General features: G+C 41.0%; 1 protein-coding gene across 1 annotated transcript in view; it reads left to right on the top strand.

Annotated features, from left to right (window-relative positions):
* Positions 1-364: 364 nt before the first annotated feature.
* Positions 365-24,534, top strand: part of TMTC2 (transmembrane O-mannosyltransferase targeting cadherins 2) — a 236,016-nt gene continuing 211,846 nt past the window's right edge. The window contains exon 1 of the mRNA XM_058023162.1: positions 365-506. Coding sequence (XP_057879145.1) covers positions 424-506 — 83 coding nt within the window. The 5' untranslated portion in view covers positions 365-423. The remainder of the gene's footprint in view (positions 507-24,534) is intronic.

Below are 24,534 nucleotides of genomic sequence, written 5' to 3'. Positions count from 1 at the left end.
GCGGGCCCGCACGCAGGCGCGGTGGGAGCCCGGGGCGCCCCACGCGGGCGCTCCCAGAGCCTCGGCGGCGGCGCCCGGCTCGGCAGTGAGGGGGGCGCGGGCGGGGAACGGAGCTGCGGCAGCTCCGGGGCGCCGTGGGAGGAAGGCGGGAGCCGGAGCCGCGCCCCGCTCCGCTTAGTCCCGTTCCGCTGAGCCCCGCTCCGCTGAGCCCAGCTGCGCTGTCGCCGCCGATCGCCCCGCTGCCATGGGGTAGGAGCGGCGGAGCGGGGAACGCCGTCAGGCTGTGGCCGCCGGCGGAGCGTGGAGCGGCGCCCCGTGGTGCCGGGGGGCGCGAGGGGCAGGCGCGGCGGGGCTGGAGCGGGAGGCCGGGCAGGGCAGGCGGCTGCCCCGGTGCGAGAGGCGGCGGCGGAGGCAGGCGGAGAGATGATCGCGGAGTTGTTGAGCAGCGCCCTGGGGCTCGCCCTGTACCTCAACACCCTGAGCGCCGACTTCTGCTACGATGACAGGTAGGGCGGGGAGCGGCGTGGCTGGGCGGGCGGGGGTTGCTCACCTGTCGGGAGCAGAGCTTCGGCCGCCCCGCTCCTGGTGCCCGGGGCGGCGCCGGAGGGTCCCGGAGCTTTGATGGCTCTGACTCGGTCCTCTCCGGCCCCACGCAGCGGGAGGGGACCCGACGATGCAAGTTGGCATGTCCTGGGCTGGTGCCTCATGCTCGGTGTCAGCGGGGTGCCCGGCCGCCTCCCGTCCCGTTCCCCCGCTCTGCCGGCACCGAGCGCCCGCGGGAAGTTGCCGTGCGCTGCCGGGCTGGCTGGGGCTGCCCACCTGCTCCTCTCCTGGCCGTACCTGCCCGCCGGAGCTGCGGAAAGGCGCTGTTCTTAGTCGGGGGAAATTCCGATTTGTGCCTTTTCCGGTGACTTAATCCGATCGCATTTAAAACAGATGCATAATTATAATGTATTGTTAGGGAGAACAGCACGCCTGGCTAAACTTATTAACCGTCCTGGGGTGATTCATGCTCCATTGGAATTAAACCATCCAAAAAGTGAGCCGGGATTGACTTTGACAGCGTTTCATCAGCCTCTCTCCTCTGAGGCCGGAGACCGTGTGCCCCGGGGCCGGGTGGGTGGCTGGGGGGCTCGGCCCGGCTCGGCGCGGCTCTCCGGCCTCGTCCCGTGCCGGCGGCGCGGCTGGAATCCTGCGGGAGCCGGCGGCTGGCCACGCGTGCGGGGCTGCCCGTGCGGGAGCGAGCGAGGAGTGCCCTGGTGGGGGTGTGAGCGGAGGGTCTTACGGCACGGCTCAGGTTCACGGTGCCAGCCAGCTCCCTGAGCCGCTGTCCGGCAGGGTTGGTGCCTTGGAGCCTGTGGTGCGAGAGGAGGAAACGGGAGGAAGCACGGCGAGGTGGGATGAGGGATGTGCCTGATCAGGATGATGAGTTGAACTTCCCGGTGCGCTGATGGGATGCGAAAGGGTCAGATGCGTCTTTGATTAGGCATTTGCCTTGGAAAATAACCTGCCTGTCCTGCAGTAATTAGTTACTAAACTTGGAATTTTCCTCCCTTAAGCGGTATTACAGTGCACCTGCCGCGTTTAAGATGTCACCGCTTCCAGAATACTCCCCCCTGTTTTCATGGCTCGCTACTATTAAACCTATTATACTGGAAGCAAATGCCAAGTGTTAGTCCTGGTATAGGTCTCTGGCTGGGAGCAGAGTTGGCTGCAGAATGTGGCAATTCAGGCTTCAGCCCTCCAGGTCATTTACATGTACTTGAAGCCGTGTGAGCAATTAAGTGGTTTTAGGTTTCTGTGAGTCTTCCAATTTTCTAAGTGATTTTTCTTAAGCCTATTTGAAAGTTTTGACGCTTCATTCATAAACAATAAAAGAGAAAAGTCTGCTGTTTCCCTGAAATGTGAGGTCTTGAGTTGGATCAATAGGAAGTAGTGAATATTTTTGATACAGCGACGCTATTTTAAACCTGCTTATTATAGTTAAGAACTGCAGGAGCTGTGGAATATTTACATAACCCTTCATAGCATATATTGCAATGTTTGGGCAAAACCTGGATTGTTTAAGCACAAGCCTAAAAGCCTGTCCTGCCGGCCAGTTCAAATGGACTAGGCATGGAAAGCAGTATGAAGTACTTTCTGGGGCTGTTGATGTGGAGGTCAGGGTTACTCTTGATCTTGCCTGAGTGTGCTTTAATACAGTTAGAAAAAAGTGGTATTTGAGTGTCATCTCTGAAAGTGTGGAAAAGATAATCACACACAGATTTTGCTAGTCTCACTCTGTTTGAAAGGTATTCTAAAAGATTGCTGTGTTAATGTGTTTGCCTCCTAACTAAATAAAGTACTTCTCATCATTGTAGCTAAGATTTAGGCATTGAATAGAGTGCTGTGAAAGCCAGTTAATGGCATATCTGTATGTGAGGTCATCTAATTAGGATGTTTTTCAATTGCAGCACAGGAAGGGACAAGGCAGAAAGGGCTGTTTCGTGCTAGTAATTGTTGAACTAGAAAGGGTTATCTATTCAAAGAGGCAAGCTCAGACCCAGAGTATTCTTTTAAGTGTAATCACAGAATCTTGCTGCCCCGCAGGAGCTGGCTTGAAATGTAACAGTAGAAAAGGAGGTCGATGCTGGAGCTGCAGGACACATGCAGGAGATGGATCATGCTACTAACTTGAACTGAACCAAGATTGTGCATTTAAGCTAGGAACCAGCAATGTCTTGTTTCAGGAGGGCAGCATATTGCCATGGTTTTTATTCTACTTCCTTTGCTATTATATTGAAATTACATCAACTGTTCTCTTTTTAATATAGTGATCAAGCTTACTACATAAAGGGTGTCTGTAATTGCTTTCTGTATTTTTTTATGTAGGTTGGGCAAGATTAAGTGGCATCATAAAACTTCTTATAGCAAAATCAATTTTCCAATGGTAAGATGTAATATTTTAGCAGCAGCACGGCACCAAACTAAAGACTCTATGGACAGTGATATAACAAACTTGCTTGTAGTCTGGGCTTTGACTCTGTACCAAAGGATTCAATATTTTGTTTCTCACCCTTTATCCACTTAAACTGAAATAGCATGAATTTTAAGCCTGAGGAAGTTGAGTGAGCAAATGTACATGTTCTTACCTTTTGTCATTAATCTGCTTAACTCGTTTCTTTTGGGCTATGCAGATATATTGCACATTGTCAGTGCAATCCCAATATTTTTGAGCAGTTGACTTACTGATTGCCTTGAATGAAAGTGTCACTTGTCAGTTTCTAGTCAGTTTCTAAACGCAAAGACCAGTTGTTGGATGTTTTTGTGGGTTTTTTGTTTTTGTTTTTTTTTGTTTGTTTTTTTGTTCTGTAGATGTAGACCTAGAACACACAAGCTTTTGCCACCCTTGTCCCTGCCACTATGATTCTTACAGAAAGCTGTGATATTTCTTAGTTATGTGTGTGGATTATTACTTTGAGTTTCACCTTAGAGTTTCACCTCCCCAGCTCAAAACCTACTTGTTCAGCTAGAGCTAGAAGCAAATAGATATATTTTCCCCCTCTTTTTACTTATTTATTTTAAGCTGAATGTGGTATGTAGAAACCCAAAACAAGAGATGAATGAAGAAGAGGGGGGGAAATACTTGATGCTACTGTAGCTCACATTGCTTGTTAATAAAGGTTTATTTATTGTTAAGCAAAATCATCTTGAAACTGGTAACAGGGTAGAGAGGAATGCAATTTCCATTCCTGCAGATGTGTTGAAGATATTGCTTCTTGCACCAAGTTAAATCCAGTTTCTTGCCAGATTAAAGGCTGTGGGGGGGGCTAATCTCTGCACACACAGTTTGTGTTTCATGTCAGTGTCTCCCTCTTACAGGAGGGAGGCCCATTGCTACAATTAGGCTTGCCCATAGGCATGACCATTTTTGCCTGGCATTTAAGCCCCACCAGCCCACCTGGCAGTTTGAGCTGCGGGTGCCTTACACGGAGGCTGTCATCCTTCATGTGGCCTGTGCTGACTGAGACAGGTCACTGCCAGTGCATGGCTGGGGAGGGGAAGATTTAGTGCTCTGTGCATCCGAGGTCATGCATTGTTACAGTAAACGTGGCAGAAGCAGCTCATCTGTTGAGGTGGTCCTTTCTTCTAAATCTCAGAAGAAAGGCATATTTTAGGGGGAGTATGGTAGGAAGCTTTAACCTTGAGTGATGTATTGTCTCAGTGACATATTGTCAAAATCAGTGTTCTGGAAAATGAGTACAGATTTGTCTCTGTCTGTGTAGGGCTCTTCCATGAAATTTGGTAGCACAGACCAACTTTCTCTAGCTTACACTGCATTTTATTTAGCAGGCCTGAATGGGGCAGCCTTGCTGATCGTAGAAAATATCCATCAGCCCTGTTTCAAAGTCACTGGGCTATATTCCAGACTGTGTTGCAAAAATCCTGTTAAATGTTTTCACCCTGTAGTGTCAGACTTGCATCATTTTAAAACAGGCTGAGCTCATACACATTTGACAGTACCTCTGTTGGGTCTGCCACATGAGATTTAATCTAGCAAGTGACCCAAATACATGCACTAGAAGAACAAGTGTAAGTGCACTGGGGAAAATTACTCGCCATCTGTCTCCTTGTTGTGTGTGTATATTTGATTATTAATTTACATTTGCGATTTTTATGGCCCTTTTTTGTTGTCTTCTCAATTTCTCAGCTCTGAGTGCACCTCTCCAGAGCTTTTAGTAGCTCCAGTTTACAGGTAGCTGCAATCTTCTGAATTCCGGGAGTGAGGTGGGTGATGGGGAGACAGGGGCTTGTGTGCTTTCTCTGTAGTGTTTTCCCTTTGTCCCCTCTGTTCCATCTTCTGCATGCTAATTTCAAACCACCATAAAGATAATTTTTATATGAAACAGGAGCTTTAACATATTCATAGAGGAGTAAAGATAACTTGGAGAAGATGCTTGAGTAACTTAGGCTGTGTAGTAAAGGTTTGTAGTTGGGTTTGTGTTGTAGCTGAGTATTAAGCAAGTGAACTGATAACTGATTGTCTAATGGGATGAACCCGGCACAATAATATTCTATTAATACCAATTATTTTTTAAATGCTGAGCATAACCTAAATATGTATTTGGCTTTTGATTTTAAAACAATTTCTGCATAAAAAATTGTGTTGAATGAAACACTTTGATCCAAATGTGAAATCTTAGTTTCATCCAAAATATCAGTGGGTGGTTTGTTTTGGTTTTTGTTTTTTTCCATTTGAGTTGTTGTAGTATAGAGATTAGAGAAAGCAAAAAGGAAATTATGTCCCCACTGGCTTTATTTTAAGATTCTTGTTGCATATGTAACACTAACATAAAGCATGTCACTTCTGGTAGCTAGTTCAGAGATAAATTCATGCCTGTTAGCAGACGGAGAGTCTCCCTGAGTCGCTGACGGGATGCGCCTCATCTGCAGGAAGTTCTTCCAGCACACAATGGAGTTACAAATTCAAGTGTTCAACTTTCTCCAACATCTCCCATATGTATTCCAGCTGCACTTCTGAATCCTTTAAGTTTGCCAGAGCGAAAGTCGCTGAAAGGCTCAGAAGTATCTCATCTCAATTTGTTAACCATCTGATAGCTGCAAGAGTGATGAATTAGAGCTCCTTTGCTTCCCTCATCTGGAAGTTTGCCCTTCCCTTGTTGTTTGCTGCTAGGTTCGTTTCTTTCTTTTATTCTTTTTTTCTGTGAAGTTGACTGAATCAGACTGTGCTGTTTGTTTATGTAGTTTCTTTCTTCAGCTGAAATATTTGATGCTGAAACCGATGCAAGACTGCTGGCAACCTGTGGTGAGAGTTGCTCCAAAAAAAAAAGCTGGAGAAACAGACTAAATCTGAAGGCAGAGATGCTTAGTGTTATTGTTACTTATGTAGAAGTGAATATCTTTTTCAGCCAGTGTTTTATGTTTGATTAAAAAAAATACATATTTCTGGATATTTTATAGTTTTTACTCAGATTTTGGGATAACTGTCTGCTTTTTGGAAAAAAGCCTTTTGTAAATGCCCATTTCCTTCTCTGTTCTTTTGACCCTAATTTTTGTCTGAAATGATTGTTTGAAAGGTGGAAGCATTTTATTTGGAGACCTGAACCTTATGCCAAAAGTTTTAAGATACATTTTGAAATTTCTCCTGATTGTGGAAGCCTATTGTTTGCCTTATGCCTTGGCAACCTTTGACTCCTTCTGGTTTTCTCCTTGGGGTGACTGATGGTATAAACTCTCCTTATGATCCTTTTGAGTGGGAGCTTGTTCTGTGGGCAGGTTAAGCCAGGGTGGCAGTAGGATTTCATTTCACATCTGCTAGATCAGGTGCTTATCCTGTCTCGGGATGGTCATCCAGAGTGAAGATGTGTTATTTTTTTGTACAGGCAGTCCCTCCCTAGTAGGAGGGTGTCAATTTTGCAATTTCTTTCCCAGATTCACTCTCTGCAGAGCTCCATGCTAAACCAGTTTTCCCAAAGGCTAGCCTGTTGGTGAATGAAACTTGAAGAGTCAGAGGAAAGTGTTTCTTTGGAATGGCATCCTAAATATTACTTAACATGTCAACACTGCTGCTGACTCTGTTACTTTAGGACAATTGAAATATTTTGTGAACCTGTGAATGGCTTATGACAGACATCTCAAAAGGCAGCAACACGCACTTGGCTCTGTCTTCAGAGGATGCTTCAGGCTAGCACAGGGTTGCTGCTGTTTGTGTATGGCAGCTGATTGTGAAACAAAGAAACAAGCTGGATCACTGGGGCAGCAGCCAAGGATCGAGTAATCTCTCAATTTCTGTTTTACTTCAAGGAAAAAGCAAATTGGTAAATCAAACTGTTTGAAGCCAATAAAATTTTGTCACCCAGCCTCTGTAACTGGGGAAGGTTCCTTGATGATGCTTCACCGACCATTCCTGGCCTCGTTAAGCTTGCCTTGTTAAGCTTCGAGAGGGAGAAAAAGTAAAAGTGGCTTCCTTGAATACTAATCCTTGTATTTCCTAGGACACTCTGAATTACTCTGTTAGCCTTCATTGTCCTAGTGGCTTTGTGAGGAAATTTTTCAAGAATAGTGGCAGGTTTCAGTTGGAGGTAAATAGTAGTTGTTTACTGTCTTCATGTCCCTTATTTCCTTTATCTCTTCATCTTTTAAATTGCTTTTTGTTTTATTGGAAATATTGTGCTTTCAGCATAAGATTTTTTGTCTTTTATATCTTATTCTGATTTTTGTCCAGTAGTTTATTCAAGTGGCCCATATCAATGCTTAAAAAACTGTTTAGAGTCAATGTAATCTGTAAAAACACTTTGGGTATATATACTATCATTATATTAAATAGCAGAATTCTGTTGTATGTTAAAATTTGAGACCCTGCCTTTTATGGCATCTTTCTTCCAACAGAGCTAGACAGGTTTGCTATTAGCCTGCCACAAAGGCTCCTTAATATATTCACGGGGGTCACTGTTGACTGCCTCAGATAATTTCCTTCTGTCCAGGATTTAAGCACATTGGCCTCAGCAGCATTCCCTGTCCCAGCTGGCCCAGCAAGCCAGAGACTGACAGATGATTGAATGGGGATTTTCTGTATGATTGTACAAACCATTGCTTCTAGATGACTGGACTGATCTGTGGAATCGTTTATTATTCACCAACTTGTCAGTAGACCCCAGAAGCCCTGCCCTGACCTCTGACCTGGGTTTCAAGGGAGGACACGTTTTTCTGAATTTAGCATCCTGTGTCCAGGATGGGTGTTTCTGAATTTACTGTTACCCTAGGCTATTTTGCTAATGAGAGGATTGTATGATTTTTAGCTCCTACATGCTTCAGTTGGCTAGGCCAATTCTCATTCAGGGGAACAGCGCAGTAATTGGTAGCAGAACTATTGCTGTGAAGTCGCTGCCAGTGCCTGTGTGCTATTTTCATGCAGCTTGGTAATTTGCATACTTAAATCCTAAAAAGACTTGAACTCTTGAAACAGGGTCACTATTCAGTGACCAAAATTGTCATGGAAACAAACCCACTCAACAGCAGCCAATGCCCCTCCTAGGTTTCTGTGCAGTCTTCTCACCTCTATGGCTTTTTACATATAGCAGTTAATAATTGGAAGCTGGGCCCAGGAACCAGACTCCAGTGTGCCACTTCCACATCATTGCTGTTGAATCACCTGCACTCAGTGCTTAAGTGGGAAATCAGTCTGAACACTCTCAAATGCCTAACTAAAAGATATTCCACAAGTGTTTATCTGCAGCCCTAACTTAGACATAGCATTTCATTTCTGTACGCAGTGTTTCCAATTGCTTGGCTGCCTGCTCGAAGTGTAACTTGAGTTAACTGCTTGTCTAAGATTTTTCTCTCCCTCTGATACAAGGGAATGTATCTCAAAGTGGTATGGCTCTCTGTGAATCAGGTATTTTTATTTAGGAGGTGGTGTGTTTGGCTAAGTGTGTGGGCTTCCAGTGTCATGATGTATCAGGAGCATCCAGCCTCCAATTTCTATGCAGGAATATTTCTCAGTTGATGCTTTTTAAAATAGCTTTTATGTCTCAGCAGCTATTGAAGTTGGAGATGGCTGTTTACTTTGATACTAAAAAAGCCAGCATGGAGTTCCAGTGTATGAGTAAAGTATTCAGAAATACTCTTCCACTGAAAACAGTTTCCTAAATTTGATGTTTGAAGCAGTTTTAAGGTGATGTAATTACTTAGTGGGGGGAAGAGGAAAAACCTCTGAGTCACTGGATGTTGTCCATTATAAAGATCTTTAAGAGTTGAGGAAAATAAAAACCTGTCTGTAGATAGGGGTCAGCCAAGCCCTTTATTGTGGAACATCACAGTTAAAACCAAGCCCTGAAATCCAGCCAACCAGCACAAAACTGTATGCATTTATTATGCTCAAAGAGCCCCTTGATATGTCTTCATCCAGATTCCAATAGGAGATGAAAGAGTTCAGGAGGAAACCAGCTTGTGTGTAGAAAAGATTGCTGTGTGCTGAAGTTACCTCTAGAAGGCAGGCAGGGGAGGTCTGTCCCAGTGTAATTTCAATTGTAAATATTCAGTGTATGGCTGGTTTTGGAGCCATGGATGTTGTGGTAATTCCTGTGCCTGCATTTTACCCCAGAATGTTTCCTAGAGGTAGCGTGCTTAAGGTTCAACCTGCTCTAAGTGAGGTTGTGAGTGGTTGAGTTGAAGTTCTTTATTAATACTTATACATGTAATAGGGTTTTAGTAGACACTTTGCATTGAAACGTGCTATTAATTAAATTATAGCCAACATCTTGGAGGCAAACTGGGAAGAACTGGAATTCTTAATCTTGGATCCAGGATAATTCGATTTTTTTTAAATTTTTTTTTTTTGTAAACGATTGATTTGTTTCAGTCCGTCACATGAAATCTTGAAGTGGGAATAATTTCAAAAGTCTGCCACTTCTATGACTTTGGTTTCTCCAAGTCTTTTGTGTGCATATATAATTTAATATTGTTTTCAGTGGTGGGCCTTTGAAAAGACATGGGAGGTTCTTGCTGCCCAATGTGCAAAGGAGCACATTAAATAGTACACTTAAAAATCTTCCTTTTGAAGCACACAATGCCTGTGCCTTTATAGTTTGTTTAGTAGTTTCTCCTCTGCAGATTGATCCTGTTGGTATTTTTAGTCTTTGTGATATTGTAGCACTTTGGAAACATTGGAATCTTCTTGGTTTCATTTCACAGCCTGTCAGCTTTCCTGGGTCAGAATCAGTTATGCTTGGCTGGCTCCTTTGTTGGAGGGGACTTGCACTGGGCTACTTTGAGAAGAGGATTAGATCCAGTTGGAAATTCAGATGAGATGCCTTTAGTCAATTCTGGCCATTAGAGTAACTTTCCTAAGTTTCCTGTCTCCAAATATCACTGTGGATTTCTCTTACTGAAGTAGGAGCCCATATTGTGTAGGGTGTGACTCTGTGGGTGGAACTTGCAGCTGTTGTTCTGTAGGTTATGAACCTTCTGTGCTATACTCTTTTTTTCATGCTTCATATGCTTTTTAAAAATAGGTTTTTTTCTTTTCAATAAAGAAAAATTGAAGGAACACTGTGACTTGTTTTATCCTTTCATTTCCAACAGTTATGTGACACTGAGGTGCTGTCATACCTTCTCTTGTATTTGATACTGTATTTATTTGATATTACTACTTAGTAGTAGCAACAATGTTGATAGTTCTAATATTTTAATAAGAAAATGAAGAAATTAGACTGACATATGAGGCAGGATCTTAACAAGCCTTATTTTATATGTTTTATATCAGCACTCTAGGCCTCACTAAAATGATAAGAATATTTATATCCTGGATTAAGCCTCTCTGTATTGGCCCTCTATCTGACCTTTTTGGTGCCAGTATTTAGTTGGTGAATCATCCTGGGCAACTCTCTGAAATAATTTCTGGTTTGGAAGTTTAGTTTGTGAGTCTCTAGCAAGGTTGCTCCCATTCTGCTATCCTCTCTTTGGCTTTCCAGGCCTCTTTCCAACTCTCATGCCAAAAAGAAGCACGGTACACCTCCTGGGAAGATACTTCTTGGTATGGTATGCTTCTGTCTATGTATTTCCTTAGTGCAAAATCTTGAATTATAACAAGAATTTCTTTGTAATAAATTCCATGAATTTTCAGTGTATGTGTTTCATTTTCTTCAAACAGTTTCAATTGTACTTGAGGAAACTTTTAAAGGTCATTTTGTCTGTGGGGGCGGTTTTGTTTTGAGTTTTTTTTTTAAGAAAGAAAAGAGTGTTGCTCTGGCAAAATTAACATTAGTCGCAGAAGAAAGGTTTCCTTTTTTTAACCAATTATTTATAATTAAACTTCTGATGTCTTACATTTTTACAATTAAAGGAGAAGAAAACTTAGGTTTTTAAAATCGCTTTGATCTGAATTAAGGTTCCAGTGCCAAAAAAAGAATTTAAATGCTGCATGGCTGTATAAATAAAGCCTGCTGAAAGAAAATGTACTAAGGAAAATGAAAAAATTTAATCAAATGGCATTTTTGTGTCTAGCAGCTCTTATTTTGTAGCACTTTGTACTTTGTAGCTTCTTTGTAACACCAGTGTACTTGAATAAATTTTCTATTTTTGTGAAAAGATGTAGTTATATGTTCTATTCCATTTCACAGTACATTACTCATCTCTTGAATGTAAATCACTTGGCTTGTTAAAAATGTTAGTATTTCTCTTTAGTAAACATCACGCTTCTGGAGAGTCCTCAAAATATACTTTTATCCAGAAGATGAAAGACTTAACAATGGGGAAAGGCCACAAAGAAAATGGTTCCTCACATTGTTGGACTCATGGTAAAAAGGACAAAGCCAAGCTGGATCACCTGGAGTTGTGTCTGTGCTGCTGTTTGCTGCCAGGCACATTCCTGCTCTGCCTGGCTATTGAAAGCAGCTCCTGCTGTGGAGAGGGTTGTGGTGATGTGGCTGATGGAGTATGGCTGGCAGGTGAAGCCTCAGAGGAGTGCCTGCTGCACCCAAGTGAGCCTGGGGCTGTGTGTCAGGATGGGCCCTGAGTGATGCTGCAAGTCACGAATCCCTCACTGCTTGGCTCCTTCCCTTCCTGTTCCTGCTCACTGTCATGCAAACCTGCGGCAGCTGACGCCACATCTTTGACTGTCTGTTGTGCTGGATGGTTCCAGCCTTCATAAGGGGTCTGGCAATTTGAAATGATGGCTTGGGCTTTAAGAAAATAACTTGTTTTATATGATTTCCCTTTCACCAAGAACTATGACGTGTCTAGATGCTGTTTAGCCAGAGCAGTTTTGGTTTCTCTGGAGTGTGCTTTGCTGTAGCACTGTACTTGCTTTAATTAAAAGACAAGAGGAGTTGTGGAGAGTCTCCTCCTCTAGAGGTAATTAAAACCACCTGGACACAATCATGTGCAACCTGCTCCAGGTGAACCTGCTTTATTTGAATGGATTGTGGCGGGTCTTGGACTAGATGACCTCCAGAGGTCCCTCCTAAAAGTTGCAATTCCGTGAAAGTCTCACTAAAGCAGTTTTGTTTAATGTTGAATGGGTACGTTTGTATGTGTTCTGAGTGGAACCTGGGATTATCCTGATGGAGTTGAGTAACTGGAGTTTCATGCCTGATTAATACAGGGTTAAAGCAAAAGGAAGGATTGAATGTCCAGTGAGCAAGGAAGCTAGTTGGTCTTCTGGAATTTAGAGCCTGCAGGTAGCACATGACAAAAGAAAATTGCTTATTAATGAAAAAGGTGATGTTTATGTGTTAATATCAGTAAACCTGTAAGAATTTTCAGGAAACTCTTCTCCTCTAGGGGACAGTCAGCTCTTCCATTTTTTTTCCTAAATGTTCTGTTTCAATCAATATGACCAATCCTGTCCGAGAACATTGAGGGCCACCTCATTTAGGGTCTGGGCAAGTGTGTGGTGAGGTGAGGAAAGAACCCCACAAAGAAGAAAGGCCTTAAGGAATATTGACTTTCACCTAGTTGTGTGGCATATACCTAGTCTGCCAGCTTGCCATACTAATAATGAGCGATATTTGGTATTTTACTCTTGAAAAATGATGAAAATACGAAAGGTATCTGAATACTTCTTTAGTGTTTTGTCCATATATCGCTAAGATAAGTGTTAACCCTATTGTAATTCTGAGCTGTTGGCTTGATGTGTACAGAAATAAACGAGTTTTGCAGGAAAAAAGGTTTGCTCATCTTTGCAGGTCTGGATCTTGGTGCTGCTTGACAAGTGTTGGAGAAGAAGGCTTCTCAAAGCAGGAAATTTGGGATAGTATAGATCTGCAGGTACCATGGTGATAAGTACCACAAGTGTCTTGAAAAGCTTGGATGCAGTAGCTTGGAGCAAGGTACCACCCTGTTAGGCACAGTTTGGTGGTATTTCAGTCTATCAATTTGGTTCTGTGCTTGGCTTGTTCTGAACATGTTGCAGACTGAAATTTGTAGATTTTGTTGTTCTCTGTGTTGTAGCTTACTATAGGCAGGAGGTTTCAGTTTGTGTTGACGCTATGCTTGCTAAATGGTAATGATGTGAAAAAGCACAGGAGTTTATTTTACAGCAAAAAATTTAAACCTCAGTTTCTTACTACTGAATCCTAATCTTAGGGTATTCTTTTCTGAATAAGTAAAATGACTCTAAAGCATAAAAATAAAGAACTAAGACACAGGTAAATGTAAGTATGGGGAAGATTACAAGATTCCAGAATAAAGAGTTATTTTATTAATTGTGCCTCAGTCTATCTGTAAGTATTTCTGTAAGGAAAAAATCTAAGTGATGCAGGTGAGAATTTTCAGAGATGAGAGTGATTAAAATAATTTATCAAAATTTTTTCCTGCTTGTCTAGTGGAACTGAAACAATTCTGCTTCAAAATACAGATTGCACTGGATCTTAGTGTGGTCAAGGATTTAAGGACAGCTGTTCTTTGTGTGGCACAGTGGGAGTGATGGCTGAAGGTTTTTGCTTTAACGGGGCAGTGAGAGCACTTTATTTTGCATACTTCTTTCAAGATAAGAAATCATGGGGAAACATCTGCATGTAGAGTATGGAAATGTACAGCATTGTGCTTTATTTACTCCTATATGCTGTATTAGTGGAGAGTGTTTTCTCTTTGCATTTTTCTTGGTCTCAAATCCTGTATAAAGTCTGTGCAGTAGCAGAGGCTGATCCTGTTAAGAAAAGAGCAGATACTGTGATAATTCTAAGAATGAATCTGAAGTTGTACCACTTAGTGCTTTGCCAAGACTAAGTGAGCACACTTGTAGAATAAGTGGTCAAGGAAGACCTCTTGTTGTGGTGTATTTTGTGTTGTAAAATGCAAAAGAACCCTTTTCATAGCAGGATGGTTGCATTTAATATGCATACTTAATTGTGCATCTTGCTATATATATATACACACACACACACAAAAAAAAAAAAGGCATAATTTTTCATTCCATCTGTACTTGCTTGCTATCTTACGTCAGCACCAGAAGCACAGGTCATGGATAAAGTAAAGGGATGGGCCCTGCAATCAGTGACTTTTGCAACAGAGTGATTAAATTATTATCCAGTTATGCCCTTGGGAGTTTCTGAGCTTATAAATATAGTAAGTAGTATGAAAAAGCGTTTTCTGATTACTTACCATACTTCTGAGTATAGTAAGTAATCGTAAAAAGCAAGATGCTTGTTTTGTGTCTAAAGAGTTCTTATTTCTTTAGTCATTGTTCTGAATCGCATCAGGAACTGCTACATTTTTACTTTCTGTAGTGAAGGATATCTTCTGACTTTGCAATATTTGGGTTTCCTTTTTTTCTGTTCAGAAAAACAAAAAACCTTGGGTCAGCTAACACTATCCATGTTTTAAAATAAAACTAAATGAGGAAGCAAATGCAGAGATTGTAGTTCAGATGTTGCTTCAGAAACTTAAACTTTGATGTAATTGAATTCAATTTAGATTGGTTGAATATTGCTACTGTTCTAATTAAAGAAAGAAAACTACACCTTATTAGCTGTTATTCATGTAGCTGCCAAAATTTATTCTTTTTTGAAGTACAAATGAACAAGTGAACTCTTCTGCTAAGCAAAGTCAGTGTTTGTGCATAGAAATGGTTAATTATGCATTGGAAAATAATTATTTAATTTAAATGAGTTAATTATGCTTTTCTGCAGGAAATAATTAATTATGCATTATCTATTTCCTGTGGATTGGAGAGGATAACTAGCTTAGTAACAGTCAAAAAGAAGGAGAAATATAACTTAATAATCTGTTTTAGTGAAGATGTGTTTATTTTGTCCTAACTTAGTTAAAATCAAAAATAAAGCAAGTAATTCTGTAGGTCTGACATGCTAGTAAGCGATAAAATGGCAGAGCAAGCCTTCTCTTTGCTGTTGGGACTTCAGTTTTACAAACACTTGGACATGTGTTCAGCTTTTCAGATGTAAATAGTCCCATTAGATGAAATCTGGGTCTAAATGGAATCAATGGTAAAACCTGTGGCAATTTAAATGAGGCTAGAATTTCATGAATGAGTTCAGTGAGACTACATGCATACATAAAGTTGAACACATGGCTGAGTGTTTGCAGGATAGAGGGCCTGCAAGGATATGAGAGTAAGACCCTTGCGACACAGTTTGAAGTCTGACCTGTCTTGCTGCTGAACAATGAAGAGCCACAGTGAGGAAGTAGGGAACTATTTTGTGCATAAACAAATGCAGTATATAAAACATCATAAATAACTACATTGCATAAAATGCTTGGTTGGTTCTAAATAATGAAGCAGTGAAAATGTTTATGGGATGTGCTTGTAATATGTTTTTATTTTATATTTTTTGGCACAAATACATATAAGTATCATTATTATGCTTCATTATTGAGAAGAACTTAGTAGCAGGAGACTTTCTTTTGGAAGAAGGAAGGTAAAATAGAAATTACAGGGCAGCCCCCCCACATTGTCCTTTCAGTGGTCAGTCATGCAACATTTGATAATTGTGTCAACTGTTTTAATCATCATGTATATTAACTACTTAATTTTACATCACACTTGGTAAAGAAATGCTGTGGTTATTACCATAATTGTGATCATTCTCACCATCTGAGGCTCTCCCCTCCAGATGTTTCACCACTTTGCAAATTTGATTTGGAGCTGCATGTGCAGCAAAGCAACTGCTATATATACTACCAGATCTGTCTCTTTGTGCAGAACATCTTTGCAGAGTCTAATTTTACATTTCTTGATGAGAAATATTATTGAATGACTGCCCTCTTATAATCCTGTGGGATTTAGGTAAGTGCAATTTTCCAGGTTTTTGAGGGAGTCCTAATTTACATTTCATAACACTCACAAAGCAATTAGCATGAAGTCTTATGGCAGCTTGACAGTCCTTTGTGCCTATGGAAACGGTTACACAATAGTGCACGTGCAGATAATATTATCAGGTGCCCTCTGTGCATGCTCACTTCTTTTACCTGGGGCATACTAAAGAGCTGCAGCCTAATTCTCATTTAAGCTCAACCTGCTCTATTGTACAATGGACTTGCATAAAGAGAGAAATGTTGATGTCTTAAGAAAATAATAGTTACCATTCATTGTTGTGAGTGACCTCATTTTGGCATGCTCAGGCTGTTTTTCTCTATGTGCATGGCATTGAATGCAGTGATGGGAGGAACATGACCTCCTAGGCGAGGTCAGACCCAGGCTGCAAAGTTTCCTTCTGTCTTTGCTCTCTCTCTCCTCACAGGTAGGTGTAGAACCTTGTCTCTTCCCCAGCTTGGAGATTAATAGTGTCTGTGTGTTTGGAGAATGGAGAAGGACTATCCCAGCTGTGTTGTCCTGCTGATTGTGCAATCCAGCTGATGTTGGGGAATAGAGAGGGGAGACTTGGTGTTGTGGGCAAGAAGGCAAAGCAGCAGAACGTATGGCACTGGTACCAGACTCTTGGGCTGTTGTGTGCAGGGAAGATGACTGTGGCAAATACTTCTGTACCTCTTACTCAGTCTTTGGTTTTTTTTTTTTTGTTTTGTTTGTTTTTTTTTTTTTTTTTTAATTTTATTTTATTTAAGGTTTAAAGCGTTTTTGTTTCAGTCTGATAAAGTACCGATGCAATTTCATTCACTTCAGTTGCTTTATCCAACTGTGTAGGGAGCAATACCTTAGGGTGCTTTCAGAAGCTCTTGAGAAGGGATTTTCTGCCCCAAGGAGTTTTGGACTGAAAAGTATGAGAAGAGTAATGCATGGAAAAGGGCAGTGGTCCTGTGTCCTAGAGACCAAGTACTGTGCAAGAGTCATCTAAACATGGTGTCAAATAGGGCAGGTCTGGCAAAAAGAAAAGGTAAGACAGAGGACAAGAGAAAAGGTGAAATAAGATACAGACCTTGTTGGCTCTTAGATGTGTGAGATGCAAAAGATCCAAACCCAGTACACAAGCTGTGAGAAGAGTTGCTCTCAGAGTATGAATGCTGCTGCCTTTGCTGAGAGACATTATCCCTAGGCTTTGGCAATCTCAGCTGTTCCTGTTGTCGGAAGCCAGGCTGGGTCAAACTGCTTAAGCCTGTTTGCTTGATGGAAACAAGCTAAGATCGATCATGCCATCAGCATGGTCAGCAGGTCTGAAGGGATGACTGTTAGTAGGGTGAGGGTAAGCAATCAGTGTTGATAATCTGGTCGGAGGGTACAGGGAAGCCAGAGAGGTCTCTGGGGATTTCACTCCTGCCTTTCATGTGTTTTCATCTTGCTCTTCAAACCTGTTCTCTCTGTCTCCCTGGGTGGTTTTCTCCTCTCGTTTGCTACAATAGAAAGTTATTAAGATATATACAGAAAACAGATATTGGAACCAAAGTAGGAGCAATGAGCAATGACTTGCTTGATAGATTTAGGCCCATTCAAGAAGAAAGACACAATATGGCCTAAAAAAGGGATAAATTGTTTGGGAAAGGAAAATGGATAAAACAATGTGACTGAAGACAGAGACTTAGCTGATGCTGTGCAAAAGCTTGATTGCTACAGAAGCTACAGTTTTGTGACAGCCTTTTTTGGCTATTCCTCACACTAATTCCTAGTTTGGGACAGACGGTGATGATGCAGAGCACTGCTGCTTTGAGCTGTCCCTTGCCAAGGCTGCTGTGTGGCTAATGAAGCGTGAGGCTTTAACCTCGTCTTGGCAATAGTGGTTTGGATGGAAGTCCAAGCTGAGCTATCATCAGAGACAAGGCTATTTTTAGGGCTATGTGTATGAAGAAATAGTTGATATAAAGCTGTGGAAAACTCTCGAAAAGTGGCCCTGTGCCTTGTGCTTTGTATACTTCATACTGAAGAAGTTTTCAAATCCCTCTCAACATGAGAAATGACTTTGAGTGTCAAATGTGACCCTGCACAGCATGTGGCATTCATTTATTACCCTGTTATAAGATTAAATCGTATGAATTAAACAAGTTCTCCCTGTTTGCTGAGGTTATTGTTATAGTAGACACACATCTTTAATTCCAGGTAGGCTTTTCTCTCTCTTTTTGGACTTACTCTTCTTTCCTGCCGTGTCTTAGCTTCAAGGACAAAAGAAAACTTAATTTTTACATTAAAGAAGAAATTATTTTTAAAGACACATTATACTCCCAGGCTTCCAAGACTTGTGGTCTGAAACTGGAAATGTAGCCACAACTAATTTATTCCGAGACCAGCTTAGTATGGAGTTTTACTGAAATGTTTGGTAAATGGTCTCAAGAGCAATAAGTGAAGCTTTATGAGTTTTCTTGTAGTTCCCTGTATACTGCCTGATGTTTAATGTTGGCATGATTTTGCTAGAAATGCATTATATAATTAGACCTATCAATTTACTATGAAAAATTGAACAGCGATAGTGTTCCCCATCCCCATTAGCTTGTTTGTATATCTCCCTCTCTCATCTTAAACCAGGAAGAAAATACTGAGATTTTTGTGTTGTTGCCGTTTTTTTTTAATATGCCATTTTCTTAGGTAAGAGGAATGCTTTAGAAGTGTTAATGGCTATGGCCTGTGTTCACCTTTAGCTGATACAGCATTTCTTCTAATGCATCTGTGCTCTGTGCATGGTGAGATTGGCCTTGTACTTAGTGGCAGAACTGGTCTGCACGTGATGTGGGACACCGGTGAGCCAGTAGCAATTGCAGAGAAGGTTTTCTTGCACCTTGGAAGTGCTGCTCCCACCAAAGCTCAAGGTAATGCTATGAAAACAATTCAAGTGGTAGGGAGATAACGGCAAAATTCAGAAGGCAATAACAAGACCTATTATATGTAAAAGTAAAATAAAAAAAATAATTCTAGTGAGCATTCAGGAATGCTAGTTCATTTTATAGTGATTGTATCGCTTGTTTTGGTTAACTGTCTTACATTCATGTGGCAATAATGTTCTATTTTAAAGGTGATTAAGTTGGAGTTTTGGAGACTCTGTAAATGTGAGGAACAACTGCAATCTCTGTCTGACCTAAGAAAGGAGTGAAAGCAGGAAATCATCCAGGGTGACATATGGACAGTGTGTACTCTTGAATTCCTCCAAGATTTAAATATACTCAGAGTCTGAGCTAAATGAGCATTGTTTTTGTGCTTCCATGTTAATCTGAGTTATATTTCTGGCATGTGCTAGAGTTTTTGCTCTATCTTCAGGGCAGATGTAGCCAGAAAACTGAGAGAGACATCAGCACCAGACTTAGTCCAAAAATGGCTTATCTGCAGTATGGGTGGTTCAAAAGCATAAACTCTGTAATTTCTAATTTATTATCATAACATGATTTCTGAAGCAGTCTGATCCTTCTAGAGTTGCATCCTTGAGAGACTATAGAAATTGAAGCTATTCCAGCCCTAAAACCTTGTTGTTCACGCCCCTATTCTGGAACAAAAGCCCCACCCAAAACCAACATACTCCATATCTGCCCCTACCCATTTTTTGTTTTATTTAGTAGGATTGCTTGTATAAGCCTAAAGATTGTTGACTGTCATATTTTTTCAAGGACATAAAAAAAAAAATCTCAGAGATTTTGCTCATGATTTATTTCTGATTACTTCATGCTATGGGTATTGATGAAATAATGAAAATCTGTATCTGGAGCATTGTTGTGGGGAAAGCAAATTGTGTGCAATGTTTCTCGTCAACCATCATTAAAGGATTGACTATTACAATTAAAATTAATTGTGCTTAATAAAAGATTGCTGTGCTTTTTTGTTTTTTTTTTTGGTAATGTGTATAAATCACATGCTTGTAACTTTCCCTTCATGTTTCAGAAAACTTTTGGAAAATTCGGTTTTCCACTTTCAGGGAGAAAAGGGATTCGGTATTTCCTGAAGGTAGTTATGTTTCTTAAATCACTGATTCAAAATGCAGTGGTTCATGTTAATAAATATTTACTTTGTTTTTAAGCTTGGAATCATCAGTGGTGCCACCAGCTAATCTGTGAATTTGCCTAAGGTGGTGATGTGAGCCTTCAGAGTGTTATATTTGAAGTTGCACTCATCCGTTGATTAACTGAATAAAATTTGCATCTTAAACAAAGACTAGCCTATAGCTTTCTCTAGGTAAATAATTCTGTGCATGCTTTTCAGTCGTAGTTTGCAAACTTTTTATCTTTGAATTGTTTTAACAGTATTTTCTTCTGTGTGTTGGTTTTTTGGTCTTTTTTTCCTTTTTTTTTTATCTGTAGGGATAGCTTGTTTTCAATATCAAACAAAACCCAAACACTACCAGAAAAAATGTTGGGAATAAAAGCAATTTCATATCATCATAGACCATGAACTGTGAAAGTGATACAAGCTCAGCTAATCTTCTCACAAGTCAATATTAATTTTTTTTCTCTCTCCTAGTTTTTGTGATGCTGTGCTTGTTTTTTAATATATCTTTTTTATTGTTGTCATTTGTTTTGTCTGTGTTCACTTATTCTTTCCTACCTCACTCTTGCATCACACCTTCTATGGGCCAAGCACAAACCTGCTTGGAGCTTGTACTTGTCTTGTCTTACAGGAAAACATCTTCAGTGATGGGTTGGATTCTTTAACTGTCGTTACTCTCATCTCAAAACCTGATGCTTTTATTGATTCTTATAATTTATGAAATCTGCTGCCCTCACTTTTGTAAGTATTTGGTCAGAATGAGTGTCAGGGTTGGTGTTGGTGAATACAGGTAATGATGTCCCTTCTATATTACATGAAATTATTGAACACTATGAGATGATAAAGTAGAAAAATAATAGGAAACCATTGTGTTTATGTAAAATGTGTTCTACTCATCCGTTTTGCTCATGAGCTGCAGTATACTCTAGGACGCCTTTGCCAGCCAGGCAGATCTATGAGAGTCTTCCTGTTGTTGAGGTCAGGAGCCCTTTTAGATCTGGAGCATCTGCAGTCCTGAGGATGTGCTGCTTTCCAAGGGTGTTTGCTGCAGAGCTGGTGTGCCAGCCTTGCTGAAAGCCTTCGGCTTGTCCTGCCCTGCCTGCTTTGCTGGGATAATCCTGCAGCAGCTGTCGGAGTTCCCCTTTGATTCCTGTGGCTTCAGCAAAGCTGCAGGGACACTGGAAACCTGGCCTTGACCCCTGCTGAGCTGGTGGAGATAAGAGCAACATCATCCTCATTGAACCTGTGTACCATTGCCCTATTTCAGCTAAGGGAATGGTCAGAATCAAATCCCACATTTGATTTCCAAGGATGAGTGGCAGGCAGTCCTACCCCATAACCAGTCCCCCAGGGATGCCAGCTGCATGTGCCCTGTCCCCAGTATCCCTGTGGGTGGGATGTGGAGTAGTGATGTGGTGTCAGCAGTTCCCTGTGATGGCATCCCTGCTTGTGACAGCTAGAGGGAAAAGGTGGGTGTTTGTAGATGAGGTTGCACTCAAATTTGATTGAGACCTGCTGTCTGTTGTTGGGATCCAATGCAGAAAGTGTTGTCAGTGGATATCTGGTGAGGAGCTGGGTGCTAGGCAGCAAGAGATCGAAAGTACAGAGCTGCTGAGTTGGTCCTGTTGTATTTGGTATTGTTTGTGAGGCACAGTGGAATGCACATGCCTTATTTTAGATGATGCCTAAATGTCCCTGGAAACATCTCTCTTAGAAGTTTTACTCCTATTATTTTCAGCTTCAGCATGCATTTGTGAACTAACTGTACTCAGGAAGGGTGCTCTGCTGTGGATTCAGTTCTTGTCCTACAAAGCAGCCCCACTGAAATGTTTTGGAAAGGTTTAGGGTATAATCTGCAGTGTGAGGAGGCTGGCAGTGAGAAGGGTGGGTGATTAAATCATCCCATGAATACTGAGAGACATTTTGAACATATACTGCTCAGATTAACTGCCTCCACTTTGTGTACATCATTTTTTGTTAAATAATTTGTTTTCCTACAGGTAAAAAGTTAATCTTCTAATTGTAAATTAATCTAGGTTTAACTTCTATTAGTGCAATCTACTTTCTCTTTTCATTTGACATAATGTTTCACTCTGCTAGGCAAATTCAGTAGTTTCACTGAACCTGGTACCTGGGACCTTTTCAAGTGTTGTAGGCATTGCAGACTGCCTTTTCTACAGTTTCCACGTCACTTTGTTTAATAGCAACTTTTTTCAATATCTAGAAATAATACGGGGATTATACAAAGATTATGCCTTATTGTTTCAACCTACAAACACTCTGAGGAACTGGGATTAATAACCCTTGTAGCTTCAGCCCCTCTGTGCAGTATGAATCCCTGTGTAACTGTTGAATGGTACATGTACAAGATTGAAATGTATTTTTGCGAAGTCTTGTGATGTCATGAGATTAAACATGTGTCTTCCTCCCTTTAGTTTTTTTTCTAGGTTGTGGCTTTGGTATTAGGTGGCCGATGTTGGCTTGGCTTTGACCCCTCAGTGAGGTATCAGAAATTCCTGTCTGAAGATGTTTTCAGCTCCAAAGTCAGCTAGTCTTGAAGCATTTCTCTTTGTCCTGCTGCTGGCAGTATTGATCTGAAAAGCTGGAAGCAGCAGCCTGAGGTCCCCACTCACAGTGTGTCTGGGGACCTCAGGAGCCACACTTGCATCTGGCTGCCGAGAGCTAAAAGCCAGGCATGAGTGTAGGAACCTGCTTAGCAGTGCCTGAACTGCTGGCGCATCTTGGAAGAATTAGTGCCTGAGTGCTTTTTGCACAAAGTGTTATGAATACCATCCTGCCAGCATTAAAAAACCCAGAGTGAAACAGAGCCCTTTGTGATTGATTGTTCCTATGTGTGCCTCATGGCTTTCTAATTAAAAAAAACCAACACCTAATGTGTCTGTTCTGTTTTTTCTTTCAAAGCAAGAAATAAGCATTTATGTAGTGGAAAGGGGAGACTGTCTTTTATCCCTTTCCTTTTTCATCTGAAAAAAGTGGCAGGAAAGAAAGGAATACAAATGCAATATTTGAATTAATTTTAGCCTGATCTTGAAGAGGGCTTTTCTCACGTATTGACTGTAGTTTGTGCTTTGAAAAGTGATGTTTTAACTCCTAGTGTGCCATACAGTCCTTCTGTGAATGCTGGGAGAGGACTTAAATCAAATCCTCCTTTAGCCATTCTTTACTGAGTCTAGTGCAGCTTTACTTGCCTGTCCAGTGGATATCTCTGGGTCTTGCAGATTTACAGTCTTTTATCCAGGGCAATTTTCAGGAATTCCAGTTTGTGGCATTCTTGCTACCAGAAGAATTGCCCAAATATTGAAACTTCTAAATTCACATCTGTTCCTCCTGTTTGAGGAGATAATGTACAAGGGGGGAGAGTATTTTTAGCCTCTGTAAAGTTTCTCAACAGCCTTATTTTTTGGCTCCAGTCTATTTCATAGATTTTGAGGGTTCTTTGTTTTTGTTTGTTTTGTTTGGGTCTTTGTTAGTTTTTTGGATTTGTTTTGTATTTTTGTTCTGATGTGTGTATTGAGTTTTCTAGGGTTTTCAATTGTGCTGCATTTCAACCTTCCTCAGATTTTTCTTCTTTACTGTGGAAGAACTAGCTGTTAATTCCCTGTTTTTTATGACAGTTTTGAAAATGAGCTTGGAAAAAATGACACAAAAGTGCTTTTGGTGAGGCAGCTTTACCTGTGTCTTTGCATTGACATACCTGGACACTGCTGGCTGTAATGCGGGCAGACCTACTGGCAGGTGCTTTAAGGCAAATGTTTATTTTTTCCCCCTCTTTTACAGGTATTTTATTGTTTTGATATTTACTCAGTTTTTCTTTGTAGTGGTTTTAATTTTGGATTGCTGAGCAGTATTACTGACAGTGCAAGGCCAGTACTGCTTAGTTATTGCAGTACTTCTGTTAATAGTTGATAATATATTTGCAAGAGCAGCCTTTTGCAGAACACTTCCATTTATTTATTTATTGAAGACAACAGGCTCATCACGCTGTCAGCTTTAAACCAGCATCAGTCCAATGCACAGATGGAGAACACCAATTTTTGTGCCTTTGCTTCAGGGTAGAATTTTCCCCAGCACAGATGTGTGTAAGCAGAAGTCGTAGATACATTTGCTTAGTTTTTGCTTAGAATTTGATTCTATCAAATTCTACTTCTGTTTAAAGACTTTTTCTTGACCTCTTTGGAGTTTCTTTCCTGAACATGTATGAAGAAGAACCAGGAGGTGAACTCCTGTTTTCAGAGTAATGTACTTTTAATTGAGTGGGGTTGTAAGCTTTAAAATTGTGTATGACCTGTTTGGCCTTACAAATCCCTTCTAGAGGAGATAGTCAGCAGATGTATTGTAACTAGAGTCTATTGGAAAGGTTGCAGTCTGGAGAGGAACGTGTACACTGTACTTTAAATCTCTTTCCATTAAAAGTTTCCTTTGTTGCCAAGGAAGTAAAGCAATGATCATGTTATGGGGCTGACAGTTTTGCTAATGTTTCATGTTTTCAGAACAAGGCTGTTCAGTTGTTGAGGATGATGTAAAATTCAAGGACTCCTTCTAATCTTTTTGATGGGACTAAAATATATTTTGACACCTCCTCCCTCCCTAAAAAAAACCCTCCAAAACTTTTCTCAAGGTGACAGAGGAATGGACTCCCTTTTTAATGAATTTTGGTAATTATAGCATGTAATTAGGTGCTCTCTGCCCCTCTGGTGGTGTAA

The sequence above is a fragment of the Melospiza georgiana genome, chromosome 4, assembly GCF_028018845.1.
Source record: "Melospiza georgiana isolate bMelGeo1 chromosome 4, bMelGeo1.pri, whole genome shotgun sequence".
NCBI classification, from domain to species: domain Eukaryota; kingdom Metazoa; phylum Chordata; class Aves; order Passeriformes; family Passerellidae; genus Melospiza; species Melospiza georgiana.
The sequence above is the reverse complement of the archived record's forward strand: the minus strand, read 5'-3'. Positions and strand labels throughout refer to the sequence as shown.